Source organism: Sinocyclocheilus rhinocerous, unplaced genomic scaffold (assembly GCF_001515625.1).
Source record: "Sinocyclocheilus rhinocerous isolate Xijiao unplaced genomic scaffold, SAMN03320098_v1.1 scaffold463, whole genome shotgun sequence".
In the NCBI taxonomy this organism is placed as follows: domain Eukaryota; kingdom Metazoa; phylum Chordata; class Actinopteri; order Cypriniformes; family Cyprinidae; genus Sinocyclocheilus; species Sinocyclocheilus rhinocerous.
Window position 1 is genome coordinate 39,991 of NW_015627535.1, and position 24,370 is coordinate 64,360.

Sequence of the window (24,370 nt, forward strand, 5' to 3'; positions counted from 1 at the left end):
ACGTTCAAATAGAAAACATTTACTTTAAATTGAAATACTTCACAATATTACCGTTTTTACTGCATTTTTGACCAAATAAATGCAGCCTTAGTGAGCACAAGATACTTATAAAAAGAGACTTATCAAAAGCATAAAAAAATCTTACTCCAAATCAACTTCAAACTTTAAAAACAGTAGTGTTTATTTATAAATCAATGAATTAGAAGCATCAAACTGGCTGCAAAATAGCAAACAAACACGTTAGTATCATACGCAGTGTTGGGCAAGTTACTCTGAAAATGTAATCAAATTACTGATTACTGGTTACTCCTTTTAAAAGTAATCACGTTACTGTTCTGATTACTTCATTTCAAAAGTAATTAGTAATTAGTTACATTACTAGTTACGTTACTTTTTTCTCCATGAAATTTATGAAATTCCAGCATACACGCTCCCGATAAAACTCACACCAGCACTCGCCCATCTTGTCCTGAGCCGCGCTCTGTTGCGTCGGGTCTCGCGGGAGCAGGTGTCTAATCCACTGGCACTTGACTCGACAGTGTGTGTGCTACATCCTTTTTACAATATATTATAAAACACTGCATTCTGTCAGCAATGTAACGCGGCAGTAACGTATAGAGACCTCGGCTTGTAACTATACTCTAATTACTATTTTGAAAATTATAACGCGTTAAATTACTCCATTACTAAAAAAGTAATCAAATTACAGTAACGCATTACTAAGTAATGCGCTACTGCCCAACACTGATCATATGTCATGCAAGTGAGCAACGGGCCATTCATTGGTATATAATAAGGAAAAATAAGCAATTCTCTCTGGATCTTAATGTCATAGTCTGTCTTGCTACTATCTGACAAAGCCCCTTTCAATCATTCACTCTCATCTGCATAAACACTGGCCTATGACTCTGCTTCACGATTTATGGCAAATCAACTTGACGATGACGATCAGCAAGACCGTTACACATTATGAACACATTACAACAGGAAGGTCACATGTGCCATCAGGGACAGATGGAGAGCTGGCTGGCTTTTTAATCAAGAAGAGACATTTTTATGGTTGAACATCAGGACAGCTCTGTTTCCCAGCATTCCGTCTCAAGGTCTTTTCATATCCGGTTTTCAAAATGAAGAATGGGAAGGTGTGACCTGTGCTGACTTTAAGTGGCTACGCTCATGCAATCTTTCTTCTTTTCTGTCACTTGACGAACCCCACTGAATAGGTTTGAGGTTATCACTCAACAGTAACACTGTGAGATTGTTAATTAAACACCTCTCCTCTCCACAGATCTCCGCTGCACAGAGCACCGCCACAGAATACCTGGACCTAATAGAAGAAATACCTAAGGAAACTAGACAGAACCTGGTCTCACCCATGCATTTGGGGCTGAAATGATTAGTCAAAATGATCAATAACAAATATTTTTGTTGTCGAATAGTCCTTTAATCTCACGTGACCTAATGTAAGGACCTGCAATAACACGGTTTGCGCTGTAGCACAAGACTATAAATTCAGCCCTCCTGCATGCAATCCAATAGACAAAGACACACACGGCGCTTATGAAAGCATGCCAGAGTGCAGCTGAACCAGTAGAGTGTGGGAAATTTTTACAAAACAACAAGCAAAAAATGTTTTCATTCTTCAGTTGGGGTAAAAAGAAGCTTGATATACAACGGTTTATTGTTAGCGAATAGGGGTGTGAGTATCGGTACCGAACGGTTCACGGGGCAAATTCCAAATGGAAGTGATCATCCCTATCCCCTTGGAGTTGGGACTTTGGAGTGAGAAGGGCACGTGCGTGCCATTATGTAGTCGTTTGGAACAGAGGCGTCAAGCCCATTCAAAGTGATTTCTTTTCAGATTTCTGAGCCAAGTGCATTTTGAATGCAACTTCCAAAAGACAAAAATAGCTGAACAACATTTTTTTATATTTGATACAATCGCACCGGTGTGATTAGATTGTTCAGTGCAGCACAGCATCAGCTGCTAAATACAAATCTGCGTTCGCTGGCTGGCGCTGAGCCAGAGACAGACACGTTTTTACAGTGCTGCGCATTATAACCAATCACACACGATTCTGTTGAGCTTATAAATTGTGTAGTTATAGATTACACTATTGGTCTACTTTGCCTATCACCATTGATAAAGCATAATCTATAAAGGTGCAAAATGCATTTACTTACACATATTTGAGAATCGAGATATTTCTAGATATAGGCTAGGTAACACATTTGGAAATATTTCGAAACAAATAAATAAATAAATAAAACATAAGCCTATATCAGTTATACAGTGCTATCATTATCTTCAGCTGGGATGTTCTCGTGACAACGCAGCACGGTGTCCGTCAGCAGATTCACTGATGGACACCGGCATAAAAAAATATACATTTTATATTTTAAAAAGTTATATATTAGTTTTTATATATTGTATAGCATATTTTAAAAACTTTTAAAAATATAAAATGTATGTTTATTTGCAACAGTTATGCTAACAACAATAAAAAGACATTTATGACAGTAAAACAGCGACATCTGCTGACAGACACCATGCTGCGTTGTCACGGGAACATGCCAGCTGAAGAAAATGAGGAAATTACATGCTCCCTTTGCCAAGTGCATTCCAAACGACTACATAATGTCATGCACATGCCCTGCTCACTCCAATGTCCCCACTCCAAGGGGATAGGGATGATCACTTCCATTTGGAATTTGCCCTGAGAACCGTTCGGTACAGATACTCGTACCAGTGTTCTGACAAATAATGCTACCTATCAGATTATGCTACCAACACTGTATTTATCCTACTGTTAGGGTAGGTTTAGGGTTGGGGTAGGTGTACATGTTAATAAAGCCTCACACCTTATTAATATCGTGCTGGAAGCAAAATCTGATAGGTAGCACTTTTCGCTATCGAATTATGCTACCATCTGTTTTAATGGGAGGTAGCAAAATCTGACAGGGTAGCACAAATCGTCCGAACACCGGCACACCCCTATTAGCGAACATTCCTACACTGCTGAGAGCTGTGATGCTGCATAGATGAATGTGTAAATATATGCTGCACGCTTTTCTCTTTATATAATATTCTCAATAATAAAATAAACATACAACAAACATGACAGCGGTGCGAAAACAGCAGTTCAGAAAGCATCAGATCACTGTGATGTGTATATGTCTGCACAAGCTCTGCAATCGGCACTCCAGTAAAGTCATGTCACGTTTATTTATATAGCACCTTATGCAATAGACTGCTTTAAAGCAAGAAGCTTTACAGTATTAAACATGAAAAAACAGTGTCAATGTCACTTTCAGTTAGAATTACACCTTGATTTTTACTATAAAGCAGCTCTGTATGTACAGTTGTGGTCAAAATTTTACATACACTTTGCAGTATCTGCAAAATATTAATTATTTTACCAACATAAGAGAGATCATACAAAATGCATGTTATTTTTTTTATTTAGTACTGACCCGAATACGATATTTCACATAAAAGACATTTACACATAGTCCACAAGAGAAAATAGTTTAATTTATAAAAATTACCCCGTTCAAAAGTTTATATACTTGATTCTTAATATTGTGTTGTTATCTGGATGTTTTTTTTCCCCCCCCTAATTTAGCCCAAATTGTATGGAAAAAAATGTGTTGGCCATTTTATGACGCTATATAGTGAAATTAAACGCTCCGATGTCTGTGTTGATTGGTTTGAGTTAAAAAATATATTTAATCATAGTGCTGTCAAAATTAGCGTGTTAACGCATGTGATTCATTTAAAAAAAATTTTTTACTCAATTAACGCAGGGGTGGAGCTAGGGCTGCCCACCCCACTCACAACTGCAGCTTCTGTCTCTTTTGTCTTGATAAGTATTGCATTTATTTAGACGCAGAACGTCTTTATGACCACATCAAATGGGAGACTTTTCAGACACGCACTCCAACTTCAGTGCCAGGCGCTAGTCAAATGAGCATGGAAAATGTACAAGTGATGAGGAAACTTCAGTGAACTTCGGTCAGATGAGATGTTGTCAGCCCATATGTCAGTAAAAATTAATATTCCTGTCCTGTCAGCCGTTATACTGTGCGCGTAGCACATGCTCTTCAATTGCACGCACAAATGCAGTGGCGCGCGCTGTATATAATTTCATATTAAAGCGCAAATGAAACTACGAGCATGCAATGTCATAACTATGACGTCAGATAAGTCATTAAGTTACCAAAAAGGTGATTAAAGTTGCCTTAAAACTGTGCATATGTGTAAGTATTTATATATGAGACACATTTAAGAACATGTCTCTGAAATGCAGTGACTTTCAAAACTTTCCTGGAGCAGCCCAGCACTGTCTCCCTCATCTAACAAACCCGATTCAACTCGTCAGCTCATTAGTAGAGACTTTAAGACCTGAAGTGGGTCAGAAAAAGTAAAGAGTTGTGAGAAAATATGATGCGTGTCAGATCCGTGTCATGTTCAGCAGCTGCAGCTCAAAGCAGCCAAAATAACCTAATAACCAGCTCCTGTGATGTCTGTTAATCAAACAACAAACGGAAAAGAGGAAATCACTAACTTTTGTAGCTTTAAGGATTCATCTATATTTAATTTAGAATTTAGTGTTTGATAACTATTCAATTTCTGTATATTTCCTACTTGCTGAATGGCACAGGTAAATGACATTTATTATAATGGTTTTATGTGAATATTGTTTTAAGGTCACTTAAATTAGAAGTTGTTATTTTTTAAAGTGTAATAAATGTTAAAATGTATATCTCAGTCAATTGTTAAATATTAGGGGGAAAAAAACAATTTTCTAGAGACATCAGTAGTATTGGTATCAGTGATAAAAGAGTCAGTCATAAAAAAGATTCCAAAAAAGATTCCATTAAACAAATATTATGAATATTTGAATGACTGGGGAGCACAAATATGTGAATGTTAAATTATTGCATTATAAAAGTATATTTAAAAACTTTTATGTTAGGTGGGATTAATCGTTTGACAGCACTAATATAAATCAGAAATATATTACAATTAAAAAAAAAAAGAAAAGAAAACATTTAGGAGATCTAAAAGGTATCATTACTCATAACTATTTATTTAAATACTGTACTTATACCAAAGTTGCAAAACGTTTGCATGACTGTGTAGAATTTTTTTAAATGTATTTGTAATTCTGTAAGACTACTCTTCCTATCTTGTGTTGCTAATTCAATTCACATTGTCATGAACTGAAAGTGTGCCTGTTATGAATTTGGCCCAACCCTGGTGAACACAGACTTGGCCCCACTTTACAGCGATGATAGAGCAATGATATCTCAGATCATTATCTAGTCTCATGTACACGCCATATAGTTAAAGCTGCAAATTCAACTCCTTGTTACAAATATGGTAGAACCATCACTTCTACCACAAAAGACTACTTTGTAAATAATCTTCTTGTCTTGTCTCAATTTCTCAGCAAGTCCGATAGCTCAGAAAAACTTGATGTTGTAACAGAAACTATGGACTCTCTCTTTTCTAGCACTTTAGATTCGGTTGCTCCTTTACGCTTAAAGAAGATTAAGGAAAACAGCCCGACACCGCGGTATATCGAGCACACTCACACCCTAAAGAGAGCATCATGGAAAATGGATCACAGCTGGAAGAAAAAAAAAAACTAGGTGTTTCGTATTGCATGGAGGAAAAGCACTTCCTCCTATAGAAAAGCCTTAAAAACGTCTTAAAAACGTCTAGATCTGTTTTAGAAGAAAACAAACACAAGCCCAGGTATTTATTCAGTACAGTGACTAAATTAACAAAAAATATAGCATCAAAAAGCGCTGAAATTTCCAAACAGCACAGCAGTAATGACTTTATGAACTTCTTTACTTCCAAGATAGATACTATTACAGATAAAATTATAACCATGCAGCCGTCAGCTACAGTATCGCATCAGAGTGTAATAGGGGTGGGCAATATAGCCTCAAAATTATATCACGATATCTCAAGAATATCTGCGATAATATTTATGACAATATAGAAAAAAAAACATGGAACAACGTTTTATTGGTGATTGCAGCTGGCAGGCAGCAGCATTTATTAGTGCAAACAAAATGAAGGGCATTTTCCAGCCTTTTCCAATGAGCTACTGTCATCGATGACAGACTACCTAATTTGAAGTGTAAATCTATTGTCATAAGGTGGCAGCAGCAGCAGCTGTGTGTTCGACTTGAAGCAGACCGATCGGTGTACAGGGCCGTAGCTGGGGTTTGCGGGGCTCCGGAAGAGTGACTTTATTTACACTGCGTGCGTCTGCGGCGCGTTACGGCTCCGACGCGGCCACTCTAGTCAATAGGCTTTCTTTGAGATGCGCCTCGCCTTGCCTGAAATGTAGGTGAGAGTAGGCGGCTGCAGTGAGGGGAGGAGTAAAATTAGTGCAGGCAAGACGGACAGTTCTGACCTCTCGAAGCACAACAGATACCTACGAGATCAAAGGCGGATATCGCGTTATTCTCACTCATGCGCTGTGTTGCTGATAAACATGATATAATTTCAGTTCTGTTGCTTTTATATTAAAATAACTATGATAAACAAGACACCCAAAGTGCTTGCCATTTAATTCTATATGAAAGGCGTATTTATCATTCATTTTTACTTTAATACAAACATGTATTTTAGATTTTTATAGAAATATGACAACAATAACATATCTCACACAGAGATTGCACTGTTATAGTGTTTGGGAATATTCATGCATAATTTAAACACATAATCACATGAAATCAGATAAAAATTAAGAGAACGCAGCATCACGGTTGTCTGAACCAATGAGCATTAAGCTGTGTCGTCAGCCAGTAGTTTCCCATCATGCTTTTGCGGATGTCGTGTAACGATTAGTCCACTGAGGCGAGCGTAGTTGAAGAACTGAACCCATGTGCAGTTTATTCAAAAGTAATCCAAAATACAAACATAATCTAAACAGAGACTTGACATGACTTGAACAGACTTGACTTCTTTTTAGTTTTATGGCGGATTGCAACCATGACTTATCAGGTGCATACCGCCACCTACTGTATCGGAGTATGCAGTTTATATTAACATGAGCAGGTACCTAGCAGAATATCACATCTATCTGAAGCCTCCGCAATCTAAATAAATTGATGGATTTCTAGCATTAAATCTTCTCTATTAGATTTCATGTTTTGAATACTGTAATGTTATAACGTTATTTCGTCTCGTTTAAATGTTCAAAAAAGCAGCTATTATATAATATCCATTTCTAATGTCGCAAACTAGACTAAATGTCATCAGCTTTCGTCGACTAAACTAGACTAAATGCCATCAGTTTTCGTCGACTAAAACTAGACTAAAATGCTCAGACTTTTAGTTGACTAAAACAATCTTTCCACCACCAAGGCTACTCATTTTCAGAATCATCTCCTGCTGCTTATTTACTGCTGAAATTAGAATTCATCTGTTATTCAGTAATTTAGCATATTTTTTTCCCCATTTTCTTCTCCTTTGCTTTAGTTACCTGAACTGGATGAAAGTGACCTTTATCATTACTAAGCGTAATAATGACTTTCCACTCTTCCTGTTTGTCATCATCAAACCTACTGCTTCCACTAGGTTTAGCTCTGATCTTTTTGATCGTTTGTCTTGGTGTACTCTCTCCTCCACTACTCGCTTCAGACCATGCTTTTTTTTCTTGCCTTTTTAGTTCGGTTAACCTCCATATCTGAAGGCCACCCATCATCATCACCATCTGAATCATAACCCATTGCTACAATCCACCATCTCTTCCAACACGAAGTTCAGTCATCCAGTCCACACTCCTCATCTGTCGCAACTCAGCACCACAGACTTGACTTCTTCTTGTACGATTTTATGGCGGTTGACAAGCCAACTTATGGTGTATTACCGCCACCAACTGGACTGGAGTGTGAAGCAGTCTCTTCCAACACGAAGTTCAGTCATCCAGTCCACACTCCTCATCTGTCGCAACTCAGCACCACAGACTTGACTTGGCAACATGAGGGCTACTTATACCAAACACTAAGGGTCACATGACAAGAATCAACCAATGAGCAAACAGAACTGAGAACCATATGACAGTACCAATCTACCAATCTACCAATGAGGAACAAGACACATGACTTGAACAACCAATCACAACATGACACATACACAGGGCAGAAATACTTGAGGGCAAGGGAAGCATGACACCAACAGCATGAATCAAATTACAAAATAAAAGACATGAAAACAAGAACATGAAACAAAACCCAAAACAGACATTACAAGTCGGTGGAAAGCAACTGCACAATCCTACACAGCCACCTTGCCGTCGCGAGAGTTTTTTGGCACACGTCAGCATGACATCAGAGCAAGTCGGACGTAACTCGGACACTTTTCTAACCGCCATGCATCTCACGGTGATCGGTTCTGCGCAGATTTTGCTTATCTCAAACAAGCCTAATGCTTGTTTTTACACCAGCGGAGCCGCAGCACGTTTCAGAAGCGTCCCAGAGGCGGCTCTCAGCACTAAAGATATGCGCCTCGCCTTTTTCTGAAGGTAAGAGTGTGCACTCGAATATGCTCTAGAACCACTCTCGCGATACTATGATGTCATACACCGATCAGTCTGCGCAGCGCTGCTTCAAGTTGAACACACCTATTGGGTTTGTGGTGTTGTTGTTGTGCGTGCTAGGGAACGTATATCCGCCATACGTCATCGCGTCGCTATATCATTGATATCGCGAAATTACACTTTTTTTTATCATGTACAAATTTATACCAGTATTATCGTGGATGGTATGATATGGCACACCCCTAGACTGCACTATAGATCCCCTGTGGAACAATTCCACTCATTCTCTGCTATAGGAGAAGAAGTATTGTACTGTATAATTTTGTTAAATCATCTAAACCAACAACATGTATGTTAGACCCTATTCCATCTAAGCTACTAAAAGAGGTGCTTCCAGAAGTCATAGATCCTCTTCTAAATATTATTAATTCATCATTGTCATTAGGATATGTCCCAAAAACTTTCAAACAGGCTGTAATTAAGCCTCTTATTAAAAAAACAAAACTTGATCCTAGAGAATTCGTTAATTACAGACCAATCTCAAATCTCCCTTTTCTGTCAATGATACAAGAAAAGGCAGTATCCTCAGAACTATGTTCCTTCTTAGAGAAAAATGGTATCTGTGAGGATTTCCAGTCAGAATTTAGACCGTATCATAGTATTGAGACTGCTCTCATCAGAGTTACAAATGGCCTGCTCTTATTATCCGATCATGGTTATATCTCTCTATTAGTGCTACCGTATCTTAGACCTGTGTTCAACACTATTGACCACAACATTCTGTGAAATGGCTAGAGAATTATGTTGGCATTAGTGGAATTGCATTGGCTTGGTTCAAATCATTCTTATCTGACTGTGATCAATTCGTAGCAGTGAATGATCAGGTATCATATTGATCACAAGTACAGTTTGGAGTCCCACAAGACTCAGTACTAGGACCGTTGCTTTTCATGCTTTACATGTTACCCTTAGGAGTCATCATCAGGAAACATGGTGTTAGCTTTCACTGTTATGCTGATGATACTCAGCTCTATATTTCTTTGCGGCCCGACGAAACATACCAATTTGAAAAACTAGCGGAATGCATAGTCGATATAAAAAACTGGATGATGAGTAATTTCTTACTGCTAAATTCTAAAATAACATAGCTGTTAATGATAGGACCTAAAAACTCTGCATATAATAACCTAGAACACTCTCTAACACTTGATGGCTGCTCTGTCAATTCTTCGTCATCAGTTAGGAACCTAGGTGTACTATTTGATAGCAATCTTTCGTTAGAAAGCCACGTTTCTAGCATTTGTAAAACTGCATTTTTCCATCTCAAAAATATATCTAAATTACGACCTATGCTCTCAATGTCAAATGCAGAAATGTTAAACCATGCGTTTATGACCTCAAGGTTAGATTATTGTAATGCTTTATTGGGTGGTTGTTCTGCACGCTTAATAAACAAACTCCAGCTGGTCCAAAATGCAGCAGCTAGAGTTCTTACTAGAACCAGAAAGTATGACCATATTAGCCCGGTTCTGTCAACACTGCACTGGCTACCTATTAAACATCGTATAGATTTTAAAATCTTGCAAATTACTTATAAAGCCCTGAATGGTTTAGCACCTCAGCATTTGAACAAGCTCTTATTGCATTATAGTCCTACTCAGCTCTATATTTCTTTGCGGCCCGACGAAGCATACCAATTTGAAAAACCAACAGAATGCATAGTTGATATAAAAAACTGGATGACTAGGAATTTCCTACTGCTAAATTCCGAAAAACAAATTGTAAATTTTTTAATTTAGGTGTTAATTATCGGACCAAAAACCTCTGCATGTAATATTCTAGAACACTGTCTAACACTTGATGGCTGCTCTGTGAATTCTTCATCATCAGTTAGGAACCTAGTGTGAACCTAGGAACCATCTGTGCTATTTGATAGCAATCTTTGCTTTGAAAGCCATGTCTCTAGCATTTGTAAAATCGCATTTCTCCATCTTAAAAAATATCTAAATTACGACCTATGCTCTCAATGTCAAATGCAGAAACGTTAATTCATGCGTTCATGACCTCAAGGTTAGATTATTGTAATGCTTTATAGGGTGGTTGCTCTGCGCACTTAATAAACAAACTGCAGCTGATCCAAAATGCAGCAGTTAGAGTTTTTACTAGAACCAGGAAGTACGACCATATTAGCCCGGTTATGTCAACACTGCACTGGCTCCCTATTAAACATTGTATACATTTTAAAATCTTGCTAATTACTTATAAAGCCCTCAATGGTATAGCTCCCCTGTACTTGAGCGAGCTCTTATCGCATTATAGTCCTTCACGTCCACAGCGATCTCAAATCTATGGCCATTTGATTATACCTAGAATGTCAAACTCAACTGCGGGCGGCAGATCCTTTTCCTATTTAGCACCCAAAATCTGGAACAATCTACCAAACATTGTTCGGGAGGCAGACACACTCTTGTCAGTTTAAATCTACATTAAAGACCCATCTCTTTAACCTGGCTTACAGATAACACACTATCACATTTCTATAATTCAAATCCGTTAAAGGATTGTTAGGCTGCATTAATTAGGTCAACCAGAACCGGGAACACTTCCCATAACACCCGATGTACTTGTTACATCCTAAGAAGAATGGCATCTATGCTAATATTAGTCTCTTTCATTCTTATTCCGAGGTCACCGTAGCCACCCAGATCCAGTCTGTTTCCAGATCAGATGGCCACTGCAGTCACCCGGATCCACCATCTGGTCTGGATATGGACTGGATCAGCACCTACGTAGAAATTACCTTGACAGCTCTGAATGTCAGCAGAGACCATGCTAACAAGAATAAGCCCTAGAGACAGATCCCCTGCGAAGACCTCGTCACCTCGACAGCCATCGGCACAGACCACGGGAACCAGATGAGTTTTCTGCACATTTCTGACTTGTGTTGCAGCCTGGAATTAAACCACGCTATGCTGGTTTCGTTTGGCCAGAGGAGAACTGGCCCCCGACTGAGTCTGGTTTCTCCCAAGGTTTTTTTTTTCTCCATTCTGACACCGATAGAGTTTTGGTTCCTTGCCACTGTCGCCTTTGGCTTGCTTAGGTGGGGACACCTAATTTCTGGCATTACTGTCGACTTGATTGCACAGATACTATTTGAACTGAACTGAGCTGGACGATGACATCACTGAATAAATGATGAACTGACTTTAACTGGAAAATTGAGTGATTTCTATCGTCCTCTTGCATTATCGACAAACTACTTTCCTGTTTAATGCTGTAATGCTGCTTTGACACAATCTGTATTGTATAAAGCGCTATATAAATATAGACTTAGTATAGAAAATAGAAATAGTGACTTGACTTGACTTACATATCATGGCCTATGTTCAGGCTGACCATCAGGGCATAATGGACCAAAAACAAAATCACTGAGGAACTTATACTGTAATTAAATCCATTCTAAATCTATACCCCCAATTTCAGTCAGAAACACAACTGTTATATTTAGATGTTGGTGATTAAAAATAAAAAAAAAACTTAAAAGGTGCCTATAATCCTCAAAAACAGCCTCTACAGTTGGCTACTTTTACCTGAGATTCGTGCAGATCCACCCCTGATGTAAAGGGGTGGAGCTTGGAAGGCATAGATGATGTCACTCTCTGCAATGCTGGTCAAGTCATCGCCATCAAAGAACGAGCGCTGGAAACCTGTTGTGTAGATCTCTGTCAATATTACCTAAAAGAACAGATAATTTAAAAGTTGAAATTATTGCAATTATTGCAGTTATTATTATCATTAAAGATAAAGATAAAACGAAATATTTATATTTAAAACACATCTCACATTTGATGTATCAAACAATTTACAATTAATAATACCAATAATTTCTGTTACATTTTAGATATTAAATAATAACTAACAATAAAATAATCTTCTTATAAAGCATAGAATTGCATCTAAATTACAAACAAGTACCATGGTATTATTCTGAGTACCATGCAAATACCATAGCATATAATCTTTCGGTATCATGGCATATAAATTCAACAGTATTACCATTTGACACAATCACAGTAGCAATGCAGGAGGGAAGGTGGTTTGGTCAGGTGATATATTGTGTGCAGGCATGAGGTCTGTCTGTGTGATGCTGTGTACACCTGTCACCTGATCAGGAGAGATCTTGCCCTCATCTGCCACCATCCGGCGCAGACATGCCAAAGAGCCAAAGAGAGGCACAGCGAGCCCCACTCTCAGATACCGCTGTCCTTTACTGCTAAACACCAAAGTCACACACACTGGTCTGCAGAGAGATAGGAAAATGCATCTTTTATGATCTAAAAGGAGCTTTTAAATTTAAAATATTACTGAAAGCAATAAAGGGCATCTAGAAATCTCAAACAATCTCTGTGAAGGGCTACAAAAGCTAGTGGGTGGGTGTGGCTTCAGCAGGTGGGTGTGGCTAAAGAATGAATCTGACTGGTCACTAAGTTACGCATTTAACCCCTGTTGGTATCTATTCAAAAGCAGCTGTGTATTTTGACTGTGCAATATACACTAACATTCAAAAGTTTGGGGTGTGTAAGATCTAATATGCTGATTTGCTGCTCAAAAAACATTTCTTATTATCATGAATGTTGAAAACAGTTGTGCTGTAATATATTTTAGTGGAAACCATGATCCTTTTTTCGTGACTCAAAAGAACAGCATTTATTTGAAACAGAAATCTTTTGTAACAATATAAATGTCTTCCCTGTTACTTTTGATTAATTAAAGCCTTTTTGCTGAATAAAAGTACTAATTTTGTTAAAAAAAAAATATTACTGACCCCAAACTTTTGAACTCTATATAGCTCTTCCTAAAGTGATGTCATCTTCTCCGAAGTGACATCATCTACTACTGTACCATTATTTATACTGTCATCTAGTTCTCCTCCACTATTACAACCCTGCTGATATATGACCTAAAGCCTGAAAACGCCCTTCTCAGACATAAACTACTGTGAATAAGGGTGGTGTTGTGGTAAATGCTGCAGGATTTGCCGGAAGAAATAAGGCAATCGGTCATGTAAAAAGTGCCACACCTCAAACAGGTTACTTTCCTTTTAACTGGTCATGTGTTCTGCCCTAAAGGAATAGTTCAACCAAAAATGAAGACTGTATCATCATGAAACCTGTATGACTGCCTTTATTTCTTGGAACACAAAAAGAGAAATACTGTATATAGCAGAATGTCCAAGCTGAAGCTAATTTTCAGTGAAGAAAACCTTAGTTTCAGTCTGTTCCTCACACAAAGTTATTATATGGCTTTAGAAGACTTGGAATGTAGCGCATAAGTCTTGGTTAACTACTGGGTAAATGTGTAGGTCTATATTACCATATAAGATGCGCTTTAGGTGACCTTTATTTAAGGCTATTGTATTCATTAGGATATTGACATAAGAACTGTTTTTGTCAAGTTTCAAACTTCCTTTAAACCAATATAAAATTTCATACCGGTATCATCCCTCCTGACCAGTATAACCGGTATTACCATATATCATTGCAAAGGTGGTTCATATAAACATGTACATTCAGAAATATTTTATCTGACATTATAGCGTGTGGGACAGTAGTTTTGCATTTGTGAACATGAGGGTGGTCCTTTCCTCCAAAAAAAGGATTTTCCTGGCAATCCATCTGCTGCTGCTGGTTTGAATGCTTCATTGTTTTTGAGTACAGAGAGGCTAAAACTGTTAGAATACACCCACAACAAGGAAAACAATTACGCTTTTGCATGAATCAATGACTTCAAAAGGTTTTAGTTTGGTACAATTGTACTCACCTCGTCTGTCTTAGAGGTATGGGGAGGGAAATGCACAGAAAAGGATCAAACGTGTTGCTCTGCTTAAGACAATGTGGGCATGTCAGAGATGACCTGGAAAAAAAAGACAGGAAAAAAGATGGTTTCTTCCGAGTAGGCAAGGGAGGCAGTGTCTCCTCAAAATAAAACAATGCCAATATTACAAAATATAAAATTAAAAAGTGTATAAATCACTAATTTTTCTAAAGAAACATTGTCCAACAGCGAAACCAGCAGGTAAAGTTACAGCGGGAGTCCACGTCTCTCTTGCCTCCCCTGAGCCCATTGAGTTTTAACAGACCCCCTAAAGTATGCGGAGAGTTTGGTGGGGGGTAATTGAGATGAATGGGGGGAAATCATGTGAGAGGAGACAATGCCTCCATCGCGATATGATTGGATCTGACTTGTTATGTTAGGCTGTGATTGGTTCATGCGATAAATCCCGCCTCTTGTGTTCGTGCACGTTCTGCATTCGTGAATCAGTCTGAATGAACAATATGGCATTAATGGGAAGACTCATTTAAAAAAGTAAGTAAACAACTCACACACTTAGATAAATAATCACTTTGTTACATCAAAATGAGACTTAATATGGCCTGAAAACATGATGTGTGGGAGTTTTTAGTGAGTAATCAGCTTGGTGAATGTGACGAGAGGGGCGGGGCCGAGAGCCATAGGAACGGAGCGAGGCCGGTGGAGTAATTGCTAATGCGCGACACCCATATTATATAATACACAATCATGCTATTAGCCACTGTATTGCTTGAATGAGCCTCAAGGGATGTTCAGAGGAAGTGATGTCACAGGGAAGAGGAAGCACACAACATCTTTTGGGAAGAATTATTGTTGTAGCTACGGAAACTGATGCTCACAAAATCACAATTGCTGTTTTTTGCATCATCCTTGCCACTCATTTACAGAATGATTTTAAACTCACTACATAGACTTGTTCAGAACCTGTATGGTTTTGATGATGATCTATCTATCTATATCTATCTATCTATCTATCTATCTATCTCTGTCTGTCTATCTATGTATTTGTCTGTCTATAATTAAGGTAAATTTTGATATACAGTTTATCTACAGTTAAATCTATTCTTCTTAGAGTATCTACAACACTCATAAATACGAATGCTTTTTTAATTTAAACAATTCATCTTCTCCCTGCGGGCACTTGCCAGGTCAGTGAGGTGGAGACACAAATAAAGAGAGGTGGCTCGAGATAATTTTAGAGTGTTAAGGAAAGCCCTGTTCATCTCAAGCAGCTGTCAGAGTCTTATGTGGAGACTTCAGCATTTGAACTCTGAGCTCTTCGGGCTGCAGTTCGCCCACATGTCTTACTACTGAAGACAAACAATGCAGCAGCAGCGCTCCACTTACACAGAATAAGACAACCTGATCCAAGTCTGTGCGGATAGTAAAATTGCAGGTATTAGAACCCAAATGATCTCAGTCACTATAATTTTAAATCTTGTGTTGTTGCTGTCATCAAAAAGAAACAATGCATTGAGCCAGAAATTAGATGAGAATGTATCAGATGATACTAAAAGCAAAAAGCTATTCCATTGCCAGATGATGAGATCATTTTTATAATAAACACATTTAAAACAATTCTTAAAAGGGGTGAGCATACACAGACTTTTAAAATGACTGTTTTAGGGGGAGCATAAAAGTAATCCGATAATCACAATCCTAAACTATAGTTTGTAGATTGTGTTTGGTTCACTAAAAGAGTCATTCTTTAGGGAATCTGTTGGACTACATTGTTTGAGCTGTATAATTTACTAAAGAGAACCAATTCATAAGGATAATTTACTTGGGAATTGGATACTAGTTGCTCTGTATGTTTTTGATTCACTAAAAAGATCCGTCTCACAAGAGGCATTCATTTGGGAGTTAGACTATACTGGTCGTTCTGTTTCTGCATACTAGCGTACTATACTTGTACCATATATTTCCATGGCAGAAATACTACGAGTAGTATGCTAGTATGTGGTTCCAAATTGAGCATGTATGCTTGATTCACTAAAAAGATTCAGCACATAACAGTCATCGCTGTATGTTTCGTCTGTCATTCAGTACGCTGTATCGTTCACATCGGTAGAAGAACGCAAGAACAAGAAGCATTAACTAGGGATGTAGCGATTCAGTCAACTCACGCTTCGATTCGATTCACGATTTTGATTTCACGATTTGATTCGATTCACGATTTTTTTTTAACAAAATGAGATTTAAGACAAATAAATTAAATGGGTCCTTTTATTATTGGTTGGACAAAATACTGTACGCTTCTTTGTGAAATTGAAATACAACACTATAATAACATACTAATATAGCACTTGTAAATTACTGCTCTTTGGTTGGTTTTGATAGCTTCTATTGGTCCTCATCTGTAAGTCGCTTTGGATAAAAGCGTTTGCTAAATAACAAAATTTTTATATAATGTAAATGTAAATAACAAAACTAAATTGAAATTTTAAAACAAGCCCCAAATCAAATAAATAACACAAATAAAAGAAAACTATTCATATAAACAAACTAAGGCTTTGTCTGTGCTCTTTCCATTTAAAATTAGAGGCAACCACTGCATTTTAATCACGATCCAAACAAAGATGCTGCATACATGCAACATGAGCAATTTTTAATATAAATTAGATTGTATAATTTCGAAATCTGAAGCAAAAACAGAATGGTCTGACTTCAGTCTCAACCGATTTGAATCGTCACATATTTAAATCGATTTTCAACCAGCTCGCGGTTAATCGTTACATCCCTAGCATTAATGGAACCCAATGTCATTGTTTTTCTGTATTTTTAATAGGGCTGAATAAGAACCGTTTCTCGATTCTCCAACACTATCTGCCACTGTATTTGCCAAATCCCATCTGCTAAGCAGAACATGAACATACCATGTCTCAAAATAACTGAGTGCTCCATTACAGATGAAGAATATGCAAATATGTTTAATTAATACAAAGTGGCCTATGATAATAAACTTCCCAGACAAAGAGGTCATCAAATGGATTATTCATCTCAACCGGACAACAAAACCAGTCTTAAGTCGCTTGGGTATATTTTTAGCAATAGCCTAAAAATACATGGTATGGTTCAAAAGGATACATTTTTCTTTTATGCCAAAAATCATTAGGATATTAAGTAAAGATCCTGTTCCATGAAGATATTTTGTAAATTTTCTACCGTAAATATATCAAAACTTAATTTTTGATTAGCAATATGCATTGCTAAGAATTTCATTTGGACAACTTTAAAGGCAACTTTATTTTGATTTTTTTTGCACCCTCAGATTCCAGATTTTTAAATAGTTGTATCTCGGCCAAATATTGTCCTAACAAACCATACATCAATGGAAAGCTTATTTATTCTGCTTTCAGATGATGTATAAATCTCAATTTCAAAAAATTGTCACTTATGACTGGTTTTGTGGTCCAGGGTTATTATTATATATTATATATAATTAAATATATAATTAAAGATATATATATATAATTATAATATAATTATAGACAAAGAAATATATAAATTAATTTATAATTTATAATTTAAAGACAGTAGCCTGTCTTTAATTGCCATTCTTTGTAAATTGTTGTTTGCATTGCACAGATACATCAAGCATGTCTATTTCTTTGAACATAGAATATATTTCTTTGTAATGGAGTATAGCGTACTGTTTACTGCATGCTGTAAAGTATATAATGTGTAAACCTCCCCTAAAACCTAAAAAAATTGTTTTAGTATTCAACAGGGCAAAACAGTTACAAAATATATACATATATATATCATCTAATAGATATGCCTCTTAAAATTTACAAAAAACAAAACAAATCAGCCATATAGGCTTAACATTACATCAGTTATCTTTTTCAATAACAGAGATGCCTTTACTGTTTACTGTTATTCTTTGTAGAAAAAAATCATTAAAAAAATGTGGAAAACAGTCTAATACTTGGTACAACTGAAATATATTTGACTTTATGTACAGTATGTGATATTTTATAAACAGAGGACAGATACACTTTTTTTTTAGTCAAGAACTTTTCAATATACTGTACATTATTACATTTTTTATCCCTTATGTCAGTGACCCCAGTAGTAAGACCTGGAAGAGAGCCAATTACAGGTTTATACATCTTTTTATGTTTAATAAGTATATAGTAGTTTTGAGGAAATGCTATCAAATTTTAAATATTCTTTTTTTTAGACATTCATTTAAACATTATGTGATTTAGATTGCATTACGCAACTGCAAAGTTTGTCACATAACCTCATCACATTGCATGCTTAATTTAACAAATGCCATTAATAAATGCTTATCATTTTGGAAATATAAAGTGTTATATTTAGCATTTTTAGCTGAAATTTGTGTAAACAATTTTAACTCTTGGCAGTCAAATAATGAGCCAGGAAAGAGATTTAAAAATGATTTGAAATAATTTTTATTATTTAATTATTTATATTGTTTCCTGTTCACTGGTCACACTGTTCACTGAAAGGTCGGCTTGTGTCAACTGCATTGTGGGCTATAATACCCAGTGCAGTGTGCTCTGTTGTATACTGCTCATTGTAGCAAATTTTAGTGTAATTAGTATCATACCATACTGTAATATTAGTTTTTTTGTATTGAAAATTAGGAGTTATTATTAGTGCAAACAAACAAGCAAATACACCCTTCTGAAATAATCTGTCTCCCTCATATAGCTCAATATTTACTTGTATCCTGACAACAGAAGAAGCTAGCTAAATATTTGGAAGACGTTGATGTGAATTACATTCGCGCCATGATCTGCATTAGTATGAAGGCCAGTTGAGTGGGAGTCATTTAAATTCCACACAGGGCCTGTCGCTGTATACAGCGCAATGAATCTGTGGCTTTTAAAGCTTCTCTCCTCCTATGCTGCAGCTGAAGCACTTTCAGTCATTTCTTCCACAAACTCTCAGAACCCAAGGCGTACCTCTGGGCTTCGGGATAAAAGTGACTATGGGATGATACTGTACCACCTAACTAGCATCAGAGAGAGACGGTTTGGCCTGAACTTCCTTGTAATTACCGGAAATCTCTGGTGCTGTGGATCAAATTGTGCAACGGTGTCCACACATTTTTTTCTAGCAGTCAATTTTTTGTTTCATTCATTTTCCCCATAGATAATTTAAAAAGTCTGTTTAAGAGAGTTTGTTTAAGAATTCATGGGATTGGGCGGGTGCTAAAGTGTTCTTTTGCTGCAATTTACTTACACAATTATTGGTGGGAATTTCTTAGCAAAATCATGGGCAATGTAGTTCTTTCACCATTAATTAGGCTGCTGAACATGTTTTAAAAAATAAGTTGATGACTTCAACAGAAGCATATACCATCGATTAACAACTTTATGGCACACAGCACGGTAAGTAAGCACTAAGGTACGAGAGGCCATCCTGTATAGTGAATAAGTCACGGCTGAAAGGCATTGTTAGGCACGGAGCAAAGCGGAGTACCTTATTGATTTAAAAAAACGCTTACCACACATTTGTGTATTGATATGTTACTTTATTAAATTAATGAAATGCTATCCTTCCGGTGTAACATGCCTCATCTTATAGAGCTCAAATAAAAACAGAATCAAAGTAACTAAAACTAAAACCATGAAATAAAATAAATGTTATTAAACTGAATTAAAATAATTCAGATAAATAAAATAAATTAAATTAATATAATATAAACAAACTTATTTCAGCTAGCTAACAAGGCAACATTATTTTAACATATTATTTTCGTTTAATTTAACTTAAAGTACTATTTAAAAAAAAAACCTGTTTTATCTATCTGACTGACTGACTGTCTGTCTGTCTATCTGAATCCAACTGTTGCACTCTATTGGTGGATTCCAAGTAATCTGCAAGTTGGCTGATCAAAGCGGGGCGTACACGGTGCGAATTCTGACGGTAGGAGGATTGTATGTCCACGCACACGTCACAAGTGAGTTTATCTGAAAATCATACGGACGCAGTGATATACGACACGATTTTACGACCTGCTGAATTCCGAAGCAATCGCATAATAAACTTCAACGATTTCCACGCGATTTCTCCTGATGGGGGAAAAAAAAATTGCGTATACGAACTCATACGACAGCAAAAATCTCCCAGTGTACGCCCGGCTTAAAGGTGTTTTTTTTTTTTATGGCGATTGAGCAACACTATGATGAAATGGCAGATATTGATTGAAAGTACAGCAGAAACATGAGTTACTTCCTGTAGGAGCAGATGACTAGTATGCTGTAATTTTCAAAACCACTAATTACAGTTTTCATGAACGAGAGGTTCAGCCTGCGTCACACATTTAATCAGTGTTTCATGTCAATGTTGCGTGTTCAGACTTGCTGATGTCTGGACTGCAGACCAGGTGTTTGCACAGAACTTTTTTGTCAGCAGTTTGGTAATGATAAACAAATGTAATTTGTTGTCAGTGATTCATCATAAAATGTATGTAAAATGAACAAATTAACCAGCTAGCAGCAGATGGAGGGTGGGAAAAACAGAGATGTGGATGCCAAAAGAGAAGGATAAAGTAATGTAATGATGTCTCAGAATGACAGTGAGAACACAGGTAACAGCTTATCGAGGCAGAATGAGTGACAAATTCTTCAGACGCATGTCAGTCCAGAACTGCAGTGAAAGCAGTGGGCAAAACTGCATCTGCTGAAACTGCTTGCAAATGTTTTACTCACTGGAGCGAGAAAGAAGATTTAGAGTGAATATGCGTGTTAGGATGAGGTGGTTGATTTGAACTGTCTAGGTTTTAGAATGTGATTCATACACTTACAATAAAAAGGGTGTAAAAAAATAATTTTTTTAATTTAAAGGTGATGTGTTTGTATATTTTGAAAATGTTAAAATACTTTCTCTTATCTTTGTTAAAGGGATAGTTCACCCAAAAATGTGAAGTCTGTTCTGTTGAACACAAAGGAAGATATTTTGAAGAAACAGTTGATGATAACCAAACAGTTGACGGTAACCATTAAAGGGTTAGTTCACCCAAAAATGAAAATTGGCTTGTGTTTTACTCACCCTCGAAGCTTCCTAGGTGTATATGACTTTCTTCTTTCAGACGAATCCAGTCGGAGTTATATTAAAAATTGTCCTGACTATTCCAAGCTCTATCATTGCAGTCAGCGGGTGTTGCAGCTGAACAGTCCACAAGTCGTCAAATAAAGCGCGCGCATTCCTAATAAAACGTGCTTCACACGGCTCCGGGGGGTGAATAAAGGCCTTCTGTAGTGAATCCATGTTTTTTTGTAATAAACGTAATAAACGTAATAAACACTTTTCTCTCACTTCCGTTATCTGTCATATGCTGAAGCAGTTCCGGCGGATGACGTAGATTCGCCTGAAAGAAGAAAGTCATATACACCTAGGATGCTTCGAGGGTGAGTAAAACACAAGCCAATTTTCATTTTTGGGTGAACTAACCCTTTAACTTCCATAGTAAGGAAAAAAATACTATCGAAGTCAATGGCTACCGTCAACTGTTTGGTTACCAACATTCTTCAAAATATTTTTGTTCAACATAAGAAACACGTTCAGGTTTGGAACAACTTTAGGGCGAGTAAATGATAACAATTTTCAGTTATGAGTGAACTTTAATATGCAGACGCAATATTAAACTGTACTGTTTCACTTACTGTACTATTTCAGCATTTCATCAAAAAAACAATGTCTCAAGCAATGGTGTGACTATCTGTTTGGTTGACCAATGGAAGACGAAAAGTCCATTTGGTGACACTGATGACAGAAATTGCACATTTGATCTTTTGATTTAAGTGTAAAACCTTTTAAATACTTAAAATACTTTTGGCATAATTTGCCTGATGTATATGTGATGTAGAAAAAAATATGGCTTCAGTCATATCAGTTACCTACTTTTTTTTTGCAACATAAGGTTGGCCACCATGTACAGGTTACAGCTAAATAATACTCACAAATACAGTTCAGTCAAGATAGATGGTACCTTTTCAAATGTACAAATATATACAATTTTGTGTATTAATATATGAAGAGTTTGGTTCCAAAACGCGATAAACGCCATTTTTAAAAAAAATAGGTTCTGTGATTAATAGTAAATTTCCATCACGCGCTTTCAGATGGATACACAGAGCCGTAGATCACTGACAAGCTATGCAATATCGCGTTCATGACCCGTTGAAATCATTTTGGGAGCGATGACTGATTAAATTTTTAGTCCAGTGCCTGTATATAAGATTAGTACTGACCAAGTTCAGAGGCTGTCATATGTGGATCAACTTACTATGTTGATAGACTTTAGGTATGTACCTTTAAGATACTTATATGCACCCTTTAGGGGTAAATAGGGTACAGAGGTGTAACTTTTGAAAAGGTATCGCCCCAGTGACAGCATTTGTACCTTTTTTTCTGAGAGTAAAACATAATAACATTACTTTGTGCATTTAAAAGTGAAATGTGTTGTTGCTCAATATATTGCATGGTACATCTTCAATATATTGCATAGTACAAAATCCCATAGTTCAAACAGTAGAGCATGGCGCTAGCAACACCAATGTAATGGGTTTGATGCCCAAAGAATGCATGAACTGATAAACTATATACCTTGAATGCAATGTTAGTCGATTTGGATAAAAGCGTCTGCCAAACGCATAATTGCAAAACTGCCATTTTAGTGGCTTGGCATTTTGTTTTTAAAGATTTATAAATCAAATCTTTATGTTTATTAACATGTTGGGTCAAAAATTATGCTTCAATATGTGAGCCTACAGTATATGGTGTCCTATATAGGTTTGGATTTTAGATAAAGTTTGTCATTACATAAAGAAGTACAGCCTGAGTTGTCTATACACTCAGTCTGAAGGTGAGGTTGGTTTTAGTAGAAATCGACTGGAGGTATTTGTCTTAGAACTTTAAATGGACCACTAAATCAAAGACTTTGCTTCTTTGATGGAGACTTCAAATGGAGATCCCTTGTGGACAACCAAACCATCTGGCCTGATTGGAGTTGCTTGATGGTGATGGTTTGCTTGGATCTTCTGACTAAGAACAGCTTGCTGCAGTTGGACATATGCTGCCTCCCAAATCTGTTGGCTTTATCAATATTCGTTAACACAGATGATTAACTGGACTGGGTGAAAAGAGGGGACCATATCCCAGGAGTTAAAATAAACCGATTCATCTCATGTCATAGCAAGTGGAGTGTCAGATTTGGAAAGTTGGTGCTAATAAGAGTTTATTTTCCCCCCATTGTTGGTCGTGAGTCATCATTCTTTCACCAGTTTCACTACTGATGCTAAAAAGACCAGCTTAGAATGATTTTCAGTGCTAGTCAAAGTTGGTTTATGCTAATCTAGCTAATGGACCAGCACAACCATAATGTTCACCAGCAAAATTAAGTGGCAAAATTTGTCAGCCAACTTAGTCTCAGTGGTGATGCTACTTGACCAAATATATCTTGCTGGCTAAGCTAGTTAGGAATCTGTGTTTAAACAGTTTAGTCACAAACCTTCAAGTGTAGGTGCTAACAATGCTAACATTCAGTCAGTAGGGTGTATGAATATCTAAAATGGACTAGGTGGAAAAACAGTGTCCAAAACAAAAATACTCGTTGATTTTAATACGTTTATGAAACAACATAGTGTAGATACATTAACTATCTATACATTAACTATCCAGTAGAAAATTGCTAGTAGTACATACAGTATTAGATTTTTTTTAGGTAATATCCCACTAATACACTTTGTATGTTGTATTTTTTATTCAGCAAGGATGCATTAAATTGATCAAAAGTGACAGTAAAACATTAATAATGTTACAAAAGATTTCTATATAATAATAATAATAATAATAATAATCTAATAAATGCTGTTCTATTGAACCTTCTATTCATCATCAAAGAATCCTGAAAAAAGGTATCACAGTTTCCACAAAAACATATAGCAGCTCAG

At 36.7% G+C, this 24,370-nt stretch overlaps 1 protein-coding gene across 1 annotated transcript in view; it reads right to left on the reverse strand.

The window, feature by feature from the left end:
• LOC107728700 (ubiquitin carboxyl-terminal hydrolase 43-like) overlaps positions 1-24,370 on the reverse strand; it is a 96,490-nt gene that overhangs the window by 32,070 nt on the left and 40,050 nt on the right. The window contains exons 4-6 of the mRNA XM_016538984.1: positions 14,388-14,480; positions 12,732-12,867; positions 12,158-12,302 (exon numbers count right to left, since the gene is read on the reverse strand). Coding sequence (XP_016394470.1) covers positions 12,158-12,302; positions 12,732-12,867; positions 14,388-14,480 — 374 coding nt within the window. The remainder of the gene's footprint in view (positions 1-12,157; positions 12,303-12,731; positions 12,868-14,387; positions 14,481-24,370) is intronic.